The sequence below is a fragment of the Camelus bactrianus genome, chromosome 12 (assembly GCF_048773025.1).
Source record: "Camelus bactrianus isolate YW-2024 breed Bactrian camel chromosome 12, ASM4877302v1, whole genome shotgun sequence".
Taxonomy (NCBI): Eukaryota; Metazoa; Chordata; class Mammalia; order Artiodactyla; family Camelidae; genus Camelus; species Camelus bactrianus.
In genome coordinates, this window is record NC_133550.1 from 13,556,142 (window position 1) to 13,578,084 (window position 21,943).

The window sequence follows — 21,943 nt, forward strand, 5'->3', positions numbered from 1 at the left end:
GGAGAAGGAGGAGGGTTCTCACGTATGGGGGGGGGGGACTTGCCTCCTCCCCGTGATCAGCCCAAGACTGGAGTGGGGATGAGGACCTCTTTCCCCACTGCTTGATTCCGCCACAGATGTGAATCCTTTTCCCCAACTCTCAGGGACTCTTACCCCATCTACCCGAAGAGGGCCAGCGCCTGTTTACAAGAGTTTGAAGAAGTCGATTCTTTTCCCGGCCAGGGCTGGGTATCAAGACTCCCTTTCCCCTTTGGAGAGACTCCCAGGAAGAGTATCTGAAGTTTCCCAAAGGTGAGGCGGCCCAGCAGTAAGCCAGTGTCCCAACTTTGTCTGGTTTGCTGTGCTGCCGGCGGCTGGGGACTCAGATTAGTCATAAACAGTGGTAAGCAGTGAGCCAGCCGCCCAGCCGGTGCCTGGCGAAGTCTGGGAAAAACCTTCTCTAATGTTGTGTTAAATATTTAGCATGAGAGAGTGGCCCTGGGTGAATATTTCATGCCTGCCTTTATTGTCAATCAATGTGCAGAAAGCTACATCCACTGTGGATTTTTAAATCTCAAACCCCGGAGAACAAGGTTGGAATGAGAGCCCTGTATCTTCTCTTTCTGGGGCCCTTTGGGTTGGGGGTTCAGCCTCAGCTTGTGCGTTGCAAAGAAGCCTAGTGTCGGGGTTTAGGAAAGATACGGTGGAGGGACTGGGTTTGGGGCTCATATACTTGAGTGATTTAGGGGCTCTGAGGTGGACAGTGGGGCTGGGTACAGGTTTCTGGGATAGACCAGCAGGGCAGTGGAAGGGAGCTGAGGACCCTGGGCTGGCAGTGCAGCACCAGGGGCCACTCCTTAGTGGAAACCCCCAGCCCCACTCCCCCGCTCCCCAGGGCTGCAGCCAGGCCTTGGTGCCTCTTTCCTGTTTCTCAGCCCTGCCTTTCCCTCCTCCACATCTGCCAGCTTCCTGGATGGCTGTGACCCAAGGATGGACTCAGTGATTCTGCCCTCTCTGGCCTCCCATCCCTCTGGGCACCACAGGACACAACTGGGCAGCTGAAAATCACTTTATTGAAAGGTTCTGGACTGGGTACCAGAGCAACTGCCCATGAGCAAAAAGCAATTTTGCATCCAAGGAGGAGCTGTGACGGCACAATCTGTTCTGTTCGGGTCCGCAGCGGGGAAGAGCTGAAACCCCCAAAGACTCAGCTCCTTTCGCTCATAGGAAAAGCCAGAAATGGCTCAAACCCTCTTTTCACCCCTAACTCTTGGTTAAAATTTGTGTCCACTTTAAAAATATTATTTGTCTTTAATTTTCCTTGCTGAACTTGTTGAAATACTAAGGCCCCAACACCAGATGGGGAATACACAAAAAATGGTATCTTGTCCCCATGTACAAAGCCCCCCAATCATTCTTTCTCAATCCTCCCCCCTCCTCAGATTTGCTTTAGAGCAAAACCTGGGGTGGAGCCGCCTTGGCCAGGGGTTCCCTTCTTGGGTGGCTCTGGAATACCCAGGGATAGGCCTCCAGCACCCCTCCACCCATTCGTTGCTGGGCAATGCTTCCTCAAGCCCTCCTTTAGTTCTGGCCAGACTTTAACTAAGGGCAAAGAGGAACTAGACTGGGGCTTTGCTAAAGAGTGGGCTGCAAAAAAAAAAAAAAAAATCTGTTGCTTTTCCTCTTTCCTCTACCCCTTTTTATAGGGTAAGCTGGGGCCAGCGTTTTTAATTATAATGATGGGGAACTATGGACTATGGCTTTTATGGGGTTCATGCTCTTCTCATTAAACTTGAGTTTATTGGAGGCAAAATGCTCCCCAAACAGTGCTAGGAACCGACAAGAGGGAGGTAAGAGGTACCCCTATCCCTTGCAGAGGTAAGGATGAGGACTCAGAGTCTCAGCTCTGGCTTTCACCACTTCCCCCCAGGGCCCTGCTTCCTCCTCCACCCTGGGATCAGGGGCTTCATGGGGCCCAAGGCAAATTCTGCACCGCCAGGACCGACAGTGGGGAGGGGGTGCGCTTCCTGCAAGGAGACAGCTGTGGGCCTGAGCACTTGAATTTGACCACCAAAGTTTATTCCAGGGCCACCATAAAAGTGAGCCAGGCGGCTGCAAGGAGCTGCTGGCGGCTCTATTTCCTCGAAACAAAAAAGAAAGGCAAGAAAGAATGTCCAAGGAGTCAATGTTCAGGAAACTTGAGGGTCTCCCAATAAAAGCTTCTGAACATGAATATTCTTCCCTCTAAAAGTAAAGCACAGAGTTCAAATTTCTTTCTTTCTTTCTTTCTAGTTTTGGTCTGACTTTTAATTTTTTCAATAACTTAAAAAAATATCCCAGCAACTGGAGCTTGCTTTTGAGGTCAGTCAGGCATTGATGGGCAAAAATGCCCACAGTGTGGGGGTGTGGGCGAGCAGCCTGGTGTCCAGGTCACTTTGAGGCAAAGACTGAGCTGCCTGCCTCAGCCTGCACCCCTGGACATCACAGCTTCCCCTGACATGAGACCCCAAAGTGGTTCACAAACCGGTTCCCAAGAGCCTCGGCAAGCCCCATTCCATGGAGCAGAGGCCATTTTTCCTTCTTATCTCATGGGTGCCTATCACCTGTCAGCCCTCCATCTACTGAAGTTCCAGCTTTTACCTAAAACCCTCCTTGGCAGGGCCATACTGCCAGCCCCACCGGCTCTGGATGGCCTCAGTCAGCTGCCTGACTGCCGGCTAGTAGGCAGCTGCGGTCTGGGTAGCTGCCCCGGTACTCTGGCCAGGGCCCTGACAGTCTCCAGCACCCTTCCCATCCACACACAGACACCAGAGGCGGCTTCAGAAGGGGGCAGCATCTCCTGACCCCAGCACAACACCCCCCACCCAGTACTGGGGTCCCGGGCAGCTTGTCCATCTCCTGCTGCTGCTCTGGAGAGAGCGGATTGTGGTGGGGAAAAGGATCCACCCCACAGACTATGAACTGGGAGGAAAATCCAGGCTGGAGAAAGGGGACCCTTAGAGCTCTGGTCTGTAAGTTCAGTCCCGTGTGGAGTCAATAAAAAAGATAAGCAAACAGAGCATGGACTCCCTCAGCGGTTCCCAGGTTAGGCTGGTAAGGATTGTACATTTTTACACAAATCTCTTTCCCTTGGAGCAATATACCACTATATTTAATAATTCCTTTAATGTGCTTGGGGATTTTCAGGCCAATGGTTTGTCCTGCATCCCAGGACACCTCCCACCCCCAGCCAGGGAATTAGAAGGGAATGGGACTGCCATTTCTCGCCCTGTCTTTTCTCAGCCCTAGCCACTGCCCTAAGCCTATGGCCCCAAGTCAGACCACCTAAGGGGACACTGCTCCAAGGCTCCTCGGGCCCCTGGACAGGAGAAGGGGAGGGAGAAGGACAACCCCTCCGCCCCCTGCAACCACACCCTCCTTCCTCCGAGGAGGGATTGTCCCAGGAGGCTAGCAATGCGACCCCATTTCTCCCCATAAAAGTCTCATTTTATGAGCCAGTTTCACTGGCCCCCTCACCAAATGCTCTAAAATGAAGGAAATGTCTTAAAAGCAGTCTGGAAATGGAGCCGCTACCATTGAACCTTGATTTCCAAACCCAGTTGCAGCAGCACAGAAAAATGCCTTTTCTGGGCAGGACTGCCCTGCTGGGCCACCCGGATCTCCAACCTCGCCGCCCAGTGGAGGCCGGGTTGGCCAGAGCCGCCATTCCCTGGCTTTAGCGCCTACTTAGGCTCGGACCCAGTCCTCCCAGATCAAAGTAAGCTCGCGGCATTTTTATGAGATCAACTTCAGTGGCTCTTTACTTGTAATCAGACGCCTGGGTTGAAAATGCAAAAGGGAACAGCCCATCAATCCAAAAAGGAAAAGAAGAGAGAGACAGAGAGACAGAGAGAGAGAGAGAGAGAGAGAGAGGCAGGCATGGAGTGAAAAAATTCAGGTGACACAGGGCAAGAGGATTCTGGTCACTCACAAAAAAGACCATTTGCCTGCAGCAAGAATGGTTTGTGGGTCCATCCCAGCCTCCAGGCCCTGCCATCTGCCTGCACATTTCTCCCTGATTTCGAGGATCCAGAAAGCCTGACTCGCCAGTGTTGCAAAAGCTTCCACAGTGTGGACCTGCCGTGTGGGGCGAGTGTGGCCGCCTGCAGTCCCTTGCCCCAGTGGGGAAGTCGCCTTCAGCTCCTGATTTAAAAGTCTCTCCCATTTTGCTGCTCTCCTCTCTGCGGTCTCCGTGGTTCTCCCGTCACTACAGCCAGAAGTTGAGTTACAGGAAGATTCGCCAGAGATTTATCGCCTGGCCCCAAACTTGGAGAGCCTCGTTGTCATAAACAGACGTCTATTGTCTAGACGTTTATCTCCGGGTATGGATCGTGCATTATTGAGGCTCAGGAGACACGGGCCTGGCTCTGTGGGGAGTGTGTGCTGCTGAGTGCTTGCCCCCTGGCCCCCAGGGGTTTCTGTGGGTAGGTTTAGAAGGAGGTACAGATTTGTGCCTGCTCTTAGAGCTGGGCAGGTACACCTGAGTGTCTGAGGGTGGGGTCCCAAGATGGGGAAGGTCTCTCTGTGCCTGGGAACATTCTGGTGCATGTATTTGTATGTGGGGTGAGAATTTGTCATGGTAGGCTTTGTTTCTGGGGCATTTTAAGTGTTCCTGTCTGGGCTCTTGCGGGTTTTATTAACCTGCATCCGCTTGGCCTGTTTATCTCCCTTCGAAGCAGATCATCTGGTGTTTTCCAATATTGGATCCATTGTGTGTGTGTTTGGCTTCTCTGAGGAAATGGGTTTGGGTCATACCTTTCTAGTTTTGCCCTCTCAGATTCCTCCACTCACCCTAAATCAAACCTCAGCCTGTCTTCGCCACAGCATCTGGCCCTGCTCCACTCCCTGCAAGTCCCTAAATCTCCCAAGTGGCTACCAATTTTCTGTCACAGACACAAAACACATTTTTGCAGGGTGAAATCTGACTATCTGTATCTTTTCCACACTAGGGGGAAATGTCCCAGCTAGTAAACTCCCTCCCTTCCTGGGGCTCCCCTTCCTAGGATTGAGCGGGGGACATCAGAAAGGGCTTCCCTAGTCCATTCTGACCTTTAAAAATACTCTCCACAGAACTCCAAAGAATGCCAGAGAGGGCCTGCCGCTCCCTCTCTGGGGCTTCCTGGCAGCAAATGTCCTCACCCTGGCCACCACCTCAGCCCCTGGAGCCCAGGCAGTAGGACGTCTGCCCAGATTAAGTGTCTGTGGGAGAGACACTTATCACCTTAGATCTCAGGGTCAGAGGCTATTTTTGAAAGCCAGGATCATTTAACACCAGCAGAAATAATCAAATCCTCCCCCTTTGTTTTTCATTATCAGCACACAGGGTGGGAGGGCTCCAGGCACGGAGGCCTGAGAGCTCCCTGACCACCCCCACTGCTCCTGGCTGCTCCTACCAGGGCCCCAGGCCCCACTTCAGGTCCCAGAGAGCCCTTAGGCACCTTCAACCAGGTAGGTCAAGTGGGAGGGGACTGATCCAGTTGAGAAGGGTGGAGGTGACAACCCATTAGCAGTTTGTAGAGCATCAGATTTAACTAGAAGCCCCCATCAGTGCTTTCTGAGCATCCTTCCCTTCCCATTAGAATTCACACTTAAAAAGCGGTGATTAGGCCTAAAAAGGGCTCCGTGGAAGCAAAGCAGGCAGAAAACAAGCTGTGAGGTCTTGGAAGAGATGAGCTCTTTTTAGACACCCCCATGCCACATTCATATTCCCTGCTCCCCCAACCCCTTCTCTCTCCTAGTGCTACCCTGGTACCCTGGAGGGAAAGGATCAAGGGTTCCACTTCAGGCTCCTTTCTCCCGCCGCCTTCGGCTGGCTGAGTCCGCCCGCTGCCCGCAGCCCGCAGCCCGCAGGCCGGGCCGCCGCCGCCGCTCCGGAACTCCTCTTCCCTCTGGCGGGCCGGCTGCGGCGCCGCCTTACTCAGTCTGTCTCTCCCTGCCTCCTTCCATTCCTGCCTTTCCCCCACCTCTCAGACCAACAAATATCTAATAAACTTGTTTCTCCGCACCCAAGGCCTAGGCTGAGCCGTCTCAAGGCTCGGAGATCCCAGCCGCGGTACCGGATCCTAGCGCGGGGCGCTTGTCTCCTGATCCCCGGGCTGCAGCCTCCTTCTTTGCTAGTCGCCGGGTTCAGACGCTTCTCTCTGTCTTTCCCGCTTCTCCCCCTTTCTTTCTACCTTTGTATTTGAGAAATAAATAAATCCAAGTCTCCTACCTCATCAGCCCTCCCCTACTCGTGCTGCCTGACTTCCCCTCCTCCTTACCGAGTGTACGCCTGGTTTTCGTAGGAAATCTTAATTGTCAGACATCTAAGCTGTAAATGAACTTTTCTTTGTGACGGCTAATTTTCTCTCCAGTTCTTACGTCCTGCTCCGCTTGGTGGTGGAATGAAACGGATTTAGAAGGCTGCTGTATTTGAGAGGGGGTAGTGGAGAGACAGAGCCCAGAGTTACAGACAGTGGCGAGAGATACCAAAGACAGAGATACCGAGAGAAAAAGAGGCGTTGGGGTGGGGAAAGGAGGGAGAGTGGGAGGGAGGGAGGGGGAGGGAGGGGGCCCCAGCTGGCGGGAGCAGAGCCAGAGAGAGAGAAAAGGAGAGAAAAGTTTCCCTGAGTCTTCATTAGCTGACTTTTCTGTCCACTGCTCCCCCAGCCGACCAAGCTCACCCCCAATAAAGGAAGGAGGGGGGGTTCTTTATTTTTTTTTAAGGCCCCAAAGAGTCCAGGGTTTACAAGACCAGAAATGCCATGGCCGCGTCCTGGCAGAAAGAGAGGCCGAAATGGAGGACCGACGCCTTCCTTATAAGGTACGATGCTAACTTGACCTTCACTTTGTCATGGCACCCCCCGCCCACCCAGACCGCTATAGGCAGCCAGGCAGAGCCATGGCGACCCTGGCCTCTGCTTCTCTGCTTCCTTTCTTTCTCTGTCAAACTGTTCTCTTCTTTCTTTTTTTTCATTTCCTCCTTTTCCCTTCTGTCCTTTTCTTCCCTTTTCCTGCACTTTCTTTTTTTAAATTTCCTTCCTTCTTTTTTCCCCTGCCGTTCTTCTTCCTCCCCCTTTCCTTTCACTCATTCCTTTGATTCTTGCCTGCTGGTTTCATGGTTTCCCTGGATTCTCTCTTGCCCAGCGGCAGGCACTCTATTGAAATCTCTTTCTCTCTCTCTCCCACAGTCTTCTGATCTTTTGAATCCCAGAAGCAAGAAAATATATTTTCAATACTCTCCCATCCTCACCCCAACTATCTCCACAGCCCTAGCCTGGCTTCTGCCCCATCCAGGTATGTCTGGGGAAGAGGGTCCAGGAAAGAAGGCCAATTGAGGATCAAAGGGGGCTTACTCTGGGCCCAGTGCCCACTTAAGGATGGCAGTGAACTTGGCTTTGTTAAGACCCTGTCTTCCTCTCACTGGCTTCACCTGCCAAGTCTCTGTGACACTAGTGGTCTTGAACTGAGGCTGAAGCCCTTATTTGTGGGTGGCATGAGGGAAGCAGAGACCACTGTTCTAGAGATTGAGGGGGAGATTTAAGGCAAATTGTTTGCCCTTCCCTGAGCTCTCAGCCCCTAAAATCCTAGAGATTTCACTTAAGACATCTGGGGAGGGAATTTAGAGAATTGGGGATTTCTAGAGATTCCTACACACATAAAAGTAGGAAAGGGGATAGATTATCTGGGCCTCTTTACCTTGCCTCTTGCTGCCTCCCAGGCTCCAACAAAGCCTCCGACATTGACTCTAATCATATTTTGTGTGGCTATAAAATAAATGATATTATGGACACCCCTATAATTATCTATTATTTGCTTACTTGTGATAATTACAATACTGGATAAGGCAGATCTATGCAAAGTAAAGCCAAGCAAATATCCTAGAAAATGAAACTGAACCTCTGTCCCTCCTTGAGTATGTTCCAGAATCTGTAGGCTCCTGCCTAGGACCTCCTTGGTTTAGGAGTAGCCATCTTGCAAAGGATAGGGTGATACTGGGAGACCCTACCACCTCCTTTTCTCCCCTATGCCCCTCTTCTCCTCCTCCTCTGCACAGACACCAGAGAGGATCAGACAATCAAAGGGAAATGCTTTCTCTCTCCCCCTGCAATTATCCAGATAATTGCATGAATTCTTCCCTAAAAATTGCTGTATAGTCAGAGTTGGGATTTCAGCAGGAAGTGCAAGGGACAGGATTCCAAATGGGGGAAGCTGAGCGAGTCCTGTGTTCTTACATTCCCAGACTTTATGGTACTGTCTAGTGTTACATTGTTTCTTCAGGCAAAGATCTTTGTTCGCCTTCAGTCATATTTCTCCCCTCCCCCTCCCTTTCTTTCTCTCTCCCTCCCCCCTATTTTGGTCCCTTTAAAGGAGACTCAGATCATCTTCTGCTCTTAATAGATGACTATAAAAGTAAAATTAATTCCCCCCTGCCTTTTAATATCAATGTCTTTCTGTTAAGTATGCACATTGGTGAGAATAAACAAAATTAAGTGCTGCAACTCAAACCAGCAATTACATCCAAGGGTTTTTGGGGGTGTTTTGTTATTGTCGTTGTTTGTTTTTTGTTTTCCATTGGGCTTATCTGGCAGTGTTTACTCTGCTGAGAGATAACCAGAGGGTATTTGTATTATTATTTTTACAAGCTCACTGGGCTGAGCCAATACCAACCTGGTAGAAAAAGCAACCATGAAGCCAGAGAGAGAGCCAAAGGAGGGAAGAGAGCACCAGACGGAGATGAAAAGGAACCGTGCAGAGAAATGCGGGGAAAGGAGAAGGCTGCATGTTCACGAACAAACACGGCTGGAGGGCAAGAGAGGCATTCACCAATAGAGGCTTACGTATGTTTATTTTAAAACTCTTCTTTTTAAAATGTAGGGCTTGATGAGGAAAAGGAAAAACTCAGGAAAGGGGAGGAGAGAGGGAATTATTCAAGTCACAGCATGACAACCCCAGAAGGGGAGAACACTAGCTAAACCCCATCAGATGCTTGGATGCTTGGGTGCTGGAGGTGGAGCAGCACTGGGCTCGCTCCGGCTGGCTCCGATTTACTGCTGCTCCAATTTGCCACTGCCCCATGGACTGTTGGGCTGGGACCTCGAAGCCCCCCTCCTCGAGGCCACCGGGGCTTCTTTGCTGTCCTTATCATCTCCATCTTTATGACGAGGCTTGTTAACAAGACCAGTGAGCTGGCCACGCACATCTATCTCAGCCGTTCATGCTCAGCCAAGCAGCGGCCGGCAGGGAGACTGATGAGGCACTAATTAATTGATTCCTTTGGACAGTAAAATATGGCCGCATCTACACGGAACCCATCAACTCATAAACAATATCTCTGTCAGCTGTGAGTGCATTGTCTCTCAAAGAATTTTTCCATACACATGTGCCAGGTAGTTCTGGATTCTTAGCTGCTAAAGAAAGACCCAAGTGGGACTAATTTTTAGATAGCCAAAACAGAGTTAGCTCTGTTTTGTCAGAAAATGTGTCAGAAAATGCTTTAAGTTATTACTACCTTTTGAAAAAGCTTTAGGAGTGGGTTTTGTTGAAAAAAAACTTGGGTTATGGGATAACCTTTCCCGGTTGCTTGTGTAGACCCGGCCAAGGTTCAGGATGAACTGGAGTTGAGGAGCTGGGCAGGCCAGAATCCTCTTCTTGGTTGGCTGGGACAGAGTGGGGCTGCTCTGGGATTTGAGAAGAGCATAGAAAACAAGATTCAGCCTTTGCTTCATGCTGCTCCCTAGACTTGAGTTTTATAAGTAATTTTTAAAAATTTAAACAAACCTTAGCTTTCAAGGAGTTCTTTCATGCCCAGCACACACCCGGAACCTGTCTGTTACACACCTCACCAGATTGCTGTGATTCTCCCTTTCCTAACTGACAGCCCAGAGTAACTCTATAATATATTTATATTAGGTCTAGAAGAACACATCCTGAGACAGAAGGGGTAATGTAATTATACAATGCTAATTCCATAAGGCGTGATTATGCAGTCCGACCCTGCTGCAAATAGGACTTAGGACTCTAAATATAGATCCAGACTTCAGACATGCAACAGGAAAATAGAGATAGGAGACTGCTGGTATAAATAATACATGTAGACATAGAAGGGGTTTTGAAGAGATAGAAATAATAGAAATACAGAAGGACAGAAAAGAGGTTTAGCTGATGGAGAATGTCATTGCCAATGCCTGAGCTTCCTCCTGCTACTGTTTTTAAGATCGCCAGAGAAATGTGTATTATAAATACAATAATATGTGAACCCAAAGTATGCACTTCAATGTATTTGGTACACATACATTATGTATGTAAACATAATTTACAGAATATATTTTTCACACATTGGGTTGATATGTACTTTGTGTCTATATAATAATATGATGTATTTTCCATGAAGTTTTTAATGTGAATATATTGATATCTGGGTTCATTTTCCATGTATTGATTTTATATGCCCTTTGGAGTGTACACACCCATGTAGCTACATAGATGCAGGACTGTACCTTCCCTGTGTAGTAGCAAGTGTACTATTTATATATGTAAATGAATTTTTACATGTGATGGGTATATATGCTATATGCAGTCTTCTCCCCAGAGGTTGCATTCCCATACAATAAAGTGCCTCTGTATGTATATTTTCTAGAGAAATATATTTTCCATGCCCAGAATGTACATGTAATAGAGATCGCTGTGCATTTTAGACCGTTTCAATATATTGGTTATGTCTGCAGTGTGGCCAAGTGTGCTTTTTGTGGAATATCTTTTCCATGCTCTGAATGTTAACTATGCATCTTTCACAGGGAGTTATCCTAGCAAGAACTGCCGGTGAGTTCCACCCGCACAAACCTGTCCTTAAAGGATCTTCTCTACTCTGGGTCAGGGAAATTGACAAACTGCAGGCTTATCTCAGAGTGTGAAGGAAGTGGCTCCAGCTCAGAGAGGAGAAATCACCCTTAGACAACCGACTGGGTTTCTGGCTAAAGGTCCGCTACGTTTGGTCTCGGCCAAACCTAGTTCCTTGGCTCCTGTGCCAGGCTCCTTCGGGCGGCACAGGCTTTGGGAGCCTGAAACAGAGCCACCGGCGGAGGTGGAGAGGAGCCCGGCAGGGGGCCCGGCCGCCGCTGTGGGGACGCCGCGTGCCCAACAGAGGGAGGGCATTTAGGAGAAAGGCCTGATTCCCGCAGGCCCGGCAGCGCCTCGGACTCGGGCTGTTCTTCGAGGTCACCCTCGAAGAACGGGGCGTCCCCCCTGGGCTCAGGGCCCAGCGGCTGGGCGGGTCCGGGCTCGGCAATCTCCGCGGCTGCGGCCAGCAGGGGTCATCCCGTCCTTCGCGGGGGCCGGCTGCCCTCGGGCGGCGACCAGAGCTGCCGGCGCTGTTAGGCGGGCAGCTACGCGGGGCGGCGGGGCCGGGGCTGGGAGGCTAGCCGGGTTTCCTCTCCCCGGGACACTAGGCGCACCGGGACTGGGGCCGGGCCGGGCCGGGCGGGCAGGGAACTGGACCGAGGCCCCGGAGCCTTGCCCACCGGGTCGGGTCACTGAGCGCTCCGGGCGCGGGTCGGGAAGCGAGCGGCCAGGCGCCCGCGTCAGCCACCGGCGTCTGGCGGGCCTTTGTCTCGGGGCCTCCCCTGAGCGGCGATCGCGAGCTCGGCGCCGCGCTGCCGTGGTGCGGAGCGCCCGGTGGTGACGGGCCCGGGAGGCACTCTTTTCCACGGAAAACCGGCAGCTCCGTCTAGACGGAGGCAGACACAGAAGGGCGGCCTCTCGGGCTTAACGCTCAGCTTATACGCGGCAGCGGGATCCGGGGCCTGCAGCCCACCTCCAGCTGAATTACACCGAGGAAACTTCGGCGCCTCCATGTGCCCGCCGCGCAGAGGGTTGGGGGGCTCCAGGGTGCGTTTCCCGCATGGGTTGGGGGCCACAAACCCGCTATTTTCCTGGTAATGGCGGGGAGGATGGGCGGGAGCTCCAGCTGGTCCGGAACCCAAGGTCCCGGGGGTTTGCTTTGTTCAAACATCGGGTCCGGCTGTCCCTGCTAGGCTCTGAGTCTGAGCCATCGATCTCGAGCCAGGTTTCAGGCTTCATTAGCATCCACGAAACCCTGGCTGCTGGGCCCATCTTCTGCCCGCTTGATAGTAGCTTTAAATACACTAGCTGTGTCTATGCAGGTCAGAGTGGCGTAGAGCTGGATGGATATTCAGGACTATATACATAACCCACTTGCATGGTATTAGCTTACAAATACACAGCAGCAAAATTATTTTCGACCTGAATATTCCAAATAACTACCCTCTTTTCTTGTCCCTCAAGACCCAGTTAAAGACACAGGGTGCTTTGTCTTAAATCAGTGGAGTAAATTGTGGTTGAGGGCTTAAATCAGACAATTGCAAAATAGATGCAATCTTTGCCTATATCCAGAGCTCAGCCGCACCCTTGGTATTTGAGTTGTGGCTCCAACCACGACCTTCTCTTTGGCTAGGAGACCCAAGGACTTGTTATTCAGCCGTTGGGAGGAGGCTATAGTGTTTTCCCTTCTGACAGCTTCCCCAGTTATTGGGTCTCAGGGCCTGTGTAGACAACACTGAACAAGGAACCTTCTCTCCCAGATCTGCAGTGTCTCTGGGAATAAATCAAGGGAATAAATTAAAGGCCAGTTATTCCTGATCTTCTTAAAGTCCCTCTTTCCAATTTAGCCAGCAATGTCTTTACTGTTAAATCTTCCTGTGTAGATGCTCCTTAAGAAGAGGGTAGTCTCTTGCCTGGATTCACTGAGATTCAGACTCCCCCCTCCCACCTTTACTCAGACTCAGGAGCAGCCACCCAGTCCCTCTCCCTGCTCACTGCTACCAGAAGCTATCTAGCCCCCCAGCCTCCCCAACACTCTGTGGACCTTTTATATGAGTACCCCCAAAACTTGAGATTTCATTTTTGCCTGAACCCCTCAGCTGTACACTCAGCTGGGGGTTAGGGGCAAAGGGATGATGGGATTTGTTCTAAATTTGCCACTTTTTCTGGTTGCAGTAGTAAAGAAAGGAGGGGAGAAAGAGAAAGAAAGATTTCAGGGCAAGAGGTGTGGCTGGGAGGCTGGGCTCTGTGGGGGCTCCTGCTATTCCGAGCAGGCCCAGGGGGGTGGAGGGGGAATTTGGAGGAGACTCCATCATTGGAGCCAGGCTGTGAGAAGGAAACTCAGGGACCAGAGGCACATGGGTGGAGAAAGAGGGAGGGTGTCCCATCCACAAGGAAGGGTTGAAATGGAGATGCAGAGGGCTCATGGGCTCAGTGGGGACTAGACTCCGGCCTGGACCTGGGCCTCTTTCTGGCATGGCCTGGAGGGCGTCACTGACTGACAGAGGTGGAGCCTATTTCACCAGCTTCAAGGGTTCTTTAGTACCCTCTCCAATCATCCTGAAGTGCACCAAATGTGCTCTCAAGAGTGAAGCCACAGGGTTAGGACCATGAGGGTGAAATGTAGAACCACCAACCCCTGCCCCATACCCCATGGTGCTCTCACCACCCCAGGTCCAGTCTGCTCTTGCCCCTACCATGGCTTTGCTTCTTGGAGATCCTGCAGCTTGGACTTCCTTTTCGTGGTCCCAAAGGTAGTTTAAGCCTCTTCTGGGCTGTCCACATAATTTTTACAGCCCTACGACTCCTCAGATATCCCTCTCCTCCCCCACCAATCTACTGTCCCCCAGTTTTCTCTCTGCTAGTAATTGCTTGGGACTGGAGATGACAGCTCATCAACAGATCTTGGTTGCTCATATATTTTTGTTGCCCCTGCAACTGCACTTCCTTTATTATTACATGTTTATTAATTTTTTATTATTCACCTGAGCTGGGGAAAATAAAGTGGGGAACAGCTAGGAAGTTGGGGATCCCATTCTTTCTGGGCAGGGGAAACCATGTGGAGGGATCCAGATTAAACTTTTTCTGTCAAAAAAATCACATCATCATACAGTCATGTTTTAATTATTATTATTAATATTAATATGATGAAACAACTCTGTACAAGGACTATATGAAGGGAAAACGTGCTAAAGACAGATGTTTGAATAGGAGGGCACACTACTGAGAGCTGGGAAGGGAGGAAGGGGAGGGCATCTAGCCACGGGGATTACACAAGGTACTAGCAGCAGACACAGAGAACAGGACACAAATTGACAGAGAAGTTCACGGAAGTCAAGTTTAAAGCGACAGGAAGAGAATATTGCATATATTTGTCCCCCCATCCCTTTTGGAGTGTTCTGGTCTCTCTATTAAGCTGTGAGAGGCTAGAGTGGTAGAGCTCAAATCCAGCACCTCAGAGTCCAAGAGAGCACAGGAGGAGCTGTATGAAGGGGTCCATGGGTGACCAGGCAGAGAGGAGTGCCTCATACCCAGGGCCAGCCCACAGGGGAATGTGCAGACAGCTGGGATGGTGGTGATTTCTGCAAACTTGTACTTGGGTGAAACAAATTTATGTGGGTGGGAAAGTGTGGCAAGTGCCCAGTGGGGGATGGGGGCATGTGATTGTACGGCCACTCTGCAGGGCTGCATTTGGGGATATGAAGCTGCCTGCTTGCAAGCACAGTCAGGAGAGTGGTGAGGGCCCAGTGGTGTGCTGGGCAACTGTGCCTGTATGTTTGCACAATCTTGTACAGAGACTTGAAGCTGGTGGGAGAGTGAGGGGCTCCTGTGGATCGCCTTTCCAGGGGGTATAAGGGACTTACACCCTGGTGGGAAGAACTCCAAGCTTGTAGGCCAGTTTCACAATGTCCGAACTGGGTTTAACTCCCATCAGCCCCCTGCTTTTCACCCTCGTGCTCCTGGCAAGGGTGGGTCAGCAGATGGGAGGTCGCGGGACACCCATCAAGAGGGATAAAAAGGATTGCAAGAAGGCAGGCTGGCTCCTTCACTGCTTCTCTTTTGGAAGCCAGCCTGGTATCTACTGGGCTGGGGCTGGGGCCTGAAGGGGGCTATGAATAAAAGGCTCTGGGCTGGAGAAGCCACTCTCTGGCCTCCAGTGGGTTTTGGGGATGTGCCCTTCTCTCTGCTGTGATCCTTGTACTCAGCGGCTCCCCAGCCTGGGGGCGGAGGCAGCGGATCCTGAGACAAAGGGCCACGTTGGGGGGGTGAGTGGAATGGGGATGGGTAAAAGAGAGAAAGGAGTTGGGGAGGGCTGAGGCGCCCCCCTCCTTCATTGTCACCAGCCTGGGAAATCCTGGCTGAGCAGGGGGCCTCCGCAGTCGGTAGCCCCTTTAGGGGCGGATTCTCCTCCTGCCTCATAAATTATGCCAGTCCAGCCTCAGGCCGGCCGTGACCGTGAACGCCAGCAGGGAAGAGAGAATCTGCCCCGCTGCCTGAAACTCTCCTGGGCAATCAATGCTGCGCTTTGAACCTCCTTTCATAGCCTCTTGGGCTTCCCAGAGGGCCAGGTGGGGGTCCTTGGAGTGGCTACTGAACCTGAGGCTGCGTCTACTCAGCTCTCAATTTCCCTCTTGCAGTTTCCGGCCAGCAGCCACCTTGGCGCAGGAAGAGTGGATGGCAGAACCCCTGTGAGCTAATGGGTGGGCAGGAGGCTGGCGCTGGGGGGAGGGCTGAGGACTGGGAGACCATTGGAGTAGCCTGCCCTAGAGTGGATATAAGGGTGATGATCGCCTTGCCCACAGCCGAGTCTGACAAGTATCTATGCATCTGCCTGCTCTGGTCCGGGCCTGGAGGACCCAGACGCTAGAGGACTTGGGCATTGTGGACCATTCCATTCTCCCAAACCACACTTCCTCCTAGGTTCTTCCACTTCCTCCTGCCCTCCTAGATCTACCTAGACCCCTTCCGCTCTCTCTACTGATCCTCTATTCTCACTCCTTCCTCTCACCCCAACAACTGCAAGTTTTGGGAGCCTTGGTTCCACTGTCCCTACCCTCGCCTACCCCTGCAGGCAGATAGACTTAAGACCATGGAAGGAAAGTGGTGGGAGGAGGTGCCTGGGTCAACTTTCCTCCAGATCCTCAGCCCAATGCCCCAGTCCCACATCAAACTAGACCCTCCCCAGTGCCTCAGCCTTCCCTGCCCCTACCTCCTGCCTGCAGCAGTGAGCTTACTCTCTCCCTGGCTGAGTTCTTCCCTTCTCTCTGGGATCTGGCAGGGCCTGCTGGGGGTGTGTGGGAGGGAACCGCGAACAAAACAGACAAGAGAACGTCCAGAGAGGACCTGCCAGAGACGTCTGGCGTTCTAAGCGGGGACTGTGTCCCAGGCAGTGCCCCCTCTTGCTCTCTGCCAGGCTCAGTCTGGGGCTGGCGCTGTGTCTTGCCCCCTAAAAGAAGGAGAGAGCTTGCTCTCTCAAGAGAAGTCTTTTCTTTTTCATTCTGCGGTTCTGAAACCAGATCTTGACCTGCTGGTCACTAAGATTCAAGCGGTCTGAGAGTTCCCTCCGGCGCTGCCGTGTGATGAACTCGTTCACCAGAAACTCGCCCTCCAGCTCCGCCAGCTGCAACTTCGAATAGGGCTTGCGCTTCTTCCGTGAGCGGCTGTGGATCGGGTACCAGGGCGCCCCTGGGTGGAGAACCGGCAGCAGGGTTGGCCAGAGGACCAAGAGGTGACAAGCCCAGTGCCCTCGGTCCTTCCCCAGCCCCTTTCACCTTGGCCTAATGCCCAACCTCAGGTCGGTCCTCTCCTGTCTCCTCTCTCAGGAAGACCCACATCCCCACCAACTCCTTCACCTTTAATCACCTTTATCATGCTCCTTTTTCCCTTTCACTCTTTCTCCTTGTCTCCCCAAACCTACCTCTCATTGCAGCACCCCTGCCCCTTCTATGTTCCTATCCTCTCACTTATCCCCAAACTTCTTCTTCTCCAGGATCTCCTGGCCCCTTCCTCTCATATCCTCCAGGATGGGGTCCCTGATCTGTTAGAACAGACATAAGTGAGTGGCAAGATTAAACCATATCCACAGACCTCTCTTGAAAGAAAGAGAGAAAGAAAGAAAGAAAGAAAGAAAGAAAGAAAGAAAGAAAGAAAGAAAGAAAGAAAGAAAGAAAGAAAGAAAGAAAGAAAGAAAGAAAGAAAGGAAAGAAAGAAAGAAAAGAAAGAAAGAAAAGAAAGAAAGAAAAGAAAAGAAAAGAAAAGAAAAGAAAAGAAAAGAAAAGAAAAGAAAAGAAATAACAGGTAATGGGGGCCTGTGGGAAGGTGGAGAGAGAGACCCCGAGAGAGCAAGGACCAGGCTCTCGGTCCCCATCCCCCTGTCAGAATCCCCTTTCTCCAGAGCTCCCTGCCCCCTCCAGTTGCAGGCCATGAAAAAGGGAATCTCTCTAGTTCCTTTATAGGGATATTTACATGTTTATAGGGCTCCCCCACCACTCCTTTTTTTTTTTTTTTTTTTAAAGAGTTGCTTCCTCACCACAATCTGTCGCCCCAGGCGGCCCTAGCTCAGTCCTACACTGCCCGCCCTGGTCAGACATCCCGTCCAGAGTAGCCTCACGAGTGGGCCGGGGTTCTTACCGCTGGCTGCGAGCCCGCCGCCGGGGTTTAAAGGCGATACCAAGCTGCCGGGGTCGCCTGTGCCGGAGCCCTTGTTGCCCTCGTTGAGCAGGGACGAACTGGAGTCAGATTCCAGCGACTGGCACGAGGGCGGGTCGTGCGGGGGTCCCGCGCCACCGTCGCCACCGCCACCGCCCGCCGTGTAGTCGTACTTGAAACCGAGCGCAGGCGGCCCCGACGGCTCCAGCGGTAGCAGCGCTGCTCCGGGCCCGACTCCTGGGCCGGGATCGCGCCCGCGCTCCTCACGCTTCAGGCCCCCGCCGCCGCCCTCGGCGCACGGCTCTCGGTAGTAACCCTTGCTGTCCTCCACGCGCGCCAGCTCGCACGTGCGGCCGAAGGGCGGGTTGAGCGACACCGGGCTGCTGAGATAGGGCTGCGGGTAGCCATTGCACGGCTCCGCCGACGGCCAGGGCAGCGAGCACACGTTGTCGCGGCGCGGGTAGGACAGCGAAGGCAGCCCGGGCAGCTGCGCACCGGACGCTCGGAAATTGGGGAAGTAGAAGGTGTCTCCCGTGTGGATGTTCACCAGCGGCCCCACAAACCCGGGATTCAGGAGATTATGCTCGCCCATTTCCGCGGGGCCCAACCGGCAGCTTCTACTTTATTGCTATCTGACATTAAACATAGTTAAACCTGCACCGGCCACCCATTGGCCGTCCAGCTCACGTGGGCGCTGCTGCCAGGGGGATGGGTGGGGACAGCGAATCCCCCCACCCCGCACCAACTCCAACTTCCCCCTTCCCCAATCTTGGCGGGGGGGGGGGGCAGCGGAGGGAACAAACTGCTGGGGAAGATTTATTCGCTGGCTTCTGGTTTTTAAAAAATCATATAAAACCTAACGCAGAGAGCGAGGTAATCGCCCGACACGGGGCAAAGAGGAAAACCAGCCTCACCAAAAACACCCGCACATACACACTTCTGCATCCTGCACTCACCCCCACCCCAGTGTATTATCTTCTCACCAACAGCTGGCCAAGCACAGCCCGTCCCTCTTTAATTAGCTCCTTTATTAACTAAAACCGTTGGAATTTACAGTATCTCCCCAATAAATTACTATTAGATATTGTGTCATATAAAGTTTACTGGCTGTTTAAGGAGACGGATGAGCCCTTTGGCTAGGGGTTTATTTACAGTAGAGGTGAGGTGTGAGTAAAGACAGGTTTCCCTGCCGCTGTCTCTCTCAGCCCTACTTCTGTACTCCTCTTCCTCGGCTCTTTCTCCTCAGGAATTTGGGGAGACACCTGGTGTCCTCTCCTCCTGGAAGGGCCCAGGGAGAAGTGTTAATGCCAGGTCCTCCCCACTCACCAGTGGGGAGCCACCCGCCTCACACCTTCACTCCCTATTAGAGGAGGGATGCAGAAGGGAGGCAGAAGCAGAAAAAGGAAGTGCTCAGCTGAACAAGAACTTGCCTGCCTGCTCTTGAAAATTTGGGGCTTGAACTACTCTTCCCTATGACCTCTGTGGGTTAGAGAGGATTGTGTGTGTGTGTGTGTGTGAGTGTGTGTGTGTGTGTGTGTGTGTGTGTGTCTTTTGGAGTCTTTGCAGGAAGAGGCTCTGGGCTCCCAGCAGGGCTTGGCTGGCCCAAGAGACTTCTGATTCCCACTGCAGAGGAGACACCCACATCCCACAACCAGCCCAGCTTGCCACTGGGACCATCAGATAACACCAACCATTCCAGTAGGTGTTCTGGGAATGAGGGAAAGAACTCTGGAGAATTATCCTGTTGAGACTTTAAAATTATGTTTATGGTGCTAAGCTCAGCAGCTCCTTCCACAAAAGGCTGAAAACACAATGCTGGCCATTGGTGAAATTAACCGACATCTGGAAACCACAATCCATTCTCAACCAAGTCCACAGACACAGCCAAGTGGATTAAAGTGAAAAAAGAAACAAAAACCTTCAAAACTAGGTGTATTCTATTGGGGTCTAGTAGACAAAATACTCAGATTTTTATGTGACTATTTCAGGCTCCTATGCAAAGTATGGCTTTAAGTAATACCAGGTGAGATAAATAGTTCAGCAAAAGCCTAATTATGAGAAAACACCGGAAGATTTAGAGAAAATTAGAGATGACAGAATCCAAGAGAAGATGGGAGCACGAAACCCATGTAAGTGAAAAGTATAATATCTGAGAGTAAGTGGAAGCTACAAAAGCAGACTGAAGCAGAAGATTCTCATCTCTCTCTTTTTCTCTCTTTTACAGGACACGGCAGATTGAAACGCAGATTCTTTGAATTCCACAGCTCCCCCCGGCGATTTCATATCCCAAACCAAAGCTACTCACTTCTAAAGAGATGTGCCCGCGCGGGCGTCTCCCTGCTGGGCATAGCTCACAGCTCGCCGCTCGCCCCTCGCCCCGCTTCCCCTTCCCTGCCCTGGCCTGCCAGACTGCCCACCCGCGCCCAGAAGCCCGATCCGCGCCGGGACCACTTGCCGGAACCGAGGCCAAGCGATGGGATGCCAGCCCCACTCAGTCATCTCCAGTCAGAACCATGATAGCTGGGGCGCCGAGGAGCGAGCAGGAGACCGCCTGAATTAGCCTTTTTGTGTCTAATTGATTAAGGGACTGAGCGACTGCACAGAGGATCATCCCTCCGCTGCAAAATCCACGTCATGGCATTTCCAACGTCTTATTTATGCCCCCCTTTCAAGATGTATTAACGAGCGTTACTGAAATTTTAATTTTTCAAAAACTTATTTGAGGGTTATTTTTGGTTATAAACAGAGTGTGACTTTAATATCGTTGCTGTTTTCAATCAGAACACTGCGCCGGCGGCGAGATCTCCAGGCCTCCAGGCCTCCATGCATCGCGCTGAGCCGCTATTGTTGGTGTGGGGGATGCCGAACTGAGCTTTGCCGGGCAATCACTAGTCCTTATGGGGTAGAGGCTTCTCCCCATTCTTTTTTTCTCTCCCAAATGGCTCCAACCTCCTACAAGAGGAACCTCAGGAGGATGGTCTTAGCCTCTCCCCATCCCTCCCTAGCTCACATCTTAGGCCCGGAGCTCTGCTCGCTGCCCTCCCCTCCAGGCCGCTGAGCACGCAGAGCTGCGGCCACAGGGCGGCAGATGCTTAGGCCGGGGAAATGAGGATGGAGTGAAGGCTTCCTTCTTCCAGACATGCAGTTTCTCCCAGCCCAATTTGGCCCCATCAAAAAAGACCATTTTTCTCATGTTTCAGACTCTGAGCACTGGTACACGCACAAACTCCTCTGGCTTCCGTGCCGCCGAACCTGATTCCTCTCAGGGAGAGCTATAGAAGACCACCAGCAAAATTTACACTCCTAGTGTCCTGCTCCTCGAGGCTCACAATGAACCTAGGAGTTTTCAGGACCCGGCGAGGACCCAGGCAGTCTAGACGCCCAGCCTCCTCATGCACCACTGCGGTTCTGTTCGCCTTTAAGGCGGCCCGCCGCACACGCAGCTCAGGCGCCCCTTCATTAACCGGCTTGGACTAACTGGCCTCAGAGCTCCGCTCCCAGCCTGGGTCCCCGGGGCCGACGGGAGGCTCTGGTGCGAAGCCTTAGATCTAAACCCAGCCTCCGCGAAAGCTGTTTGCCAGGAGCCGACTGGGACTGGGTGAGGAGAATAGGAAGGACTTGCAGCCCAAGGTGCTGGGCAGCCGCTTCCAGAGGGTTTAATCCACCGGCTTTTCGCAGCCCACATGCAAAAACGGTAATGGCCAGACCCAGGCTCTGGACTCGAGGAGCGAACTGTGCGCCCACTCTTCCATACATTCATCAAATCGTACGGTTAGAAGAAGTGACTGCCTGCTGGCCACTGGACCACAGGTTCCTGCCGCAGCTGGCCTGGCTCAACCATACCAAGCTCATTAACTCAGGGGTTAATTAAAACTGAAGGCCAGGACGTGGTCCAAGGTTTTCTTTGAAGACCCGCGGCAGCCCTCGCGCTTCCTCGCATCCACCAGCTGGTTGCCGCGCCGCCTCTCCCGCACCTTCTCTTTCTAAGCCTCCGTCTCTCCGGCATCTTCACGGCCCCCGCGCGGGGCATTGAGTACCCGCCACCGCCGAGCCAGGCGAGAGGAGTTACTACGAAATCTACGCCGGCTCTGGTCGCGGGGGCAAAGCGGCTGCCGGAGGCTTAGGCCACCGCCGAGCGGCTGTGAGCGGCCGTAATTGGGGCTTCCCCGCCCACCCGAGGTCGGAATTATTCCGCGCGGTGCTACCTTCTTCCCGTCAGTCGAGAGGCCACAGTGGCCCAGTTCAAGGTCACTGGCTAGTTTGCGCAAAGCGGTTCTGCGGCATATGCAAATGAGGCAAAGACTGGGTCCCTGAAGGGAGGTGAGCAGCAGCTGGGCTGGTCGGTCAGGGAGAAGGGAGAGAAAAACGAGGGATGGGGAAGGTCTGGGCCCTGGCCTGACCCCTCAGTTCTCTCTGTGTCGCCCCTTTGGGGCATCTCAGGCTTGGGGCAGAATCTGTA

The 21,943-nt window shown here is 52.4% G+C and overlaps 2 protein-coding genes and 1 long non-coding RNA gene across 5 annotated transcripts in view; 2 read left to right on the plus strand and 1 right to left on the minus strand.

Moving 5' to 3' along the window:
* The window catches only part of ATP5MC2 (ATP synthase membrane subunit c locus 2), a 284,046-nt gene that overhangs the window by 17,052 nt on the left and 245,051 nt on the right, over positions 1-21,943 (plus strand). The gene's annotated exons all lie outside the window — the stretch shown is intronic.
* LOC141579369 (uncharacterized) lies at positions 38-20,253 on the plus strand. Of its 3 annotated transcripts, XR_012510576.1 has the most exons (5): positions 5,209-5,466; positions 6,724-6,820; positions 7,188-7,293; positions 8,643-8,837; positions 19,709-20,253. It is a non-coding gene; the product is annotated as an uncharacterized LOC141579369 (long non-coding RNA). The 3 variants fall into 3 exon arrangements; XR_012510577.1 differs by lacking the exon at positions 19,709-20,253 and having other exon boundaries at positions 38-5,466; positions 5,757-6,820; positions 8,643-10,723; XR_012510575.1 differs by lacking the exon at positions 19,709-20,253 and having other exon boundaries at positions 5,230-5,466; positions 8,643-10,723.
* HOXC12 (homeobox C12) lies at positions 13,790-18,563 on the minus strand. Its single transcript, XM_074375937.1, has 2 exons — positions 17,467-18,563; positions 13,790-16,521 (listed from the first exon to the last, which is right to left on the minus strand). Exons 1-2 carry the CDS (start codon positions 18,074-18,076, stop codon positions 16,283-16,285), a joined length of 849 nt encoding a protein of 282 aa, XP_074232038.1. The 5' UTR covers positions 18,077-18,563; the 3' UTR covers positions 13,790-16,282.

Bases quoted from the DNA above. Each gene is read 5' to 3' on its own strand.
- HOXC12 (XM_074375937.1), bottom strand. From the start codon at position 18,076: ATGGGCGAGCATAATCTCCTGAATCCCGGGTTTGTGGGGCCGCTGGTG. The intron at 16,522-17,466 runs GTAAGAACCCCG...TTCTCCACCCAG, and splicing joins CGGCGGGCTCGCAGCCAGCG to GGGCGCCCTGGTACCCGATC.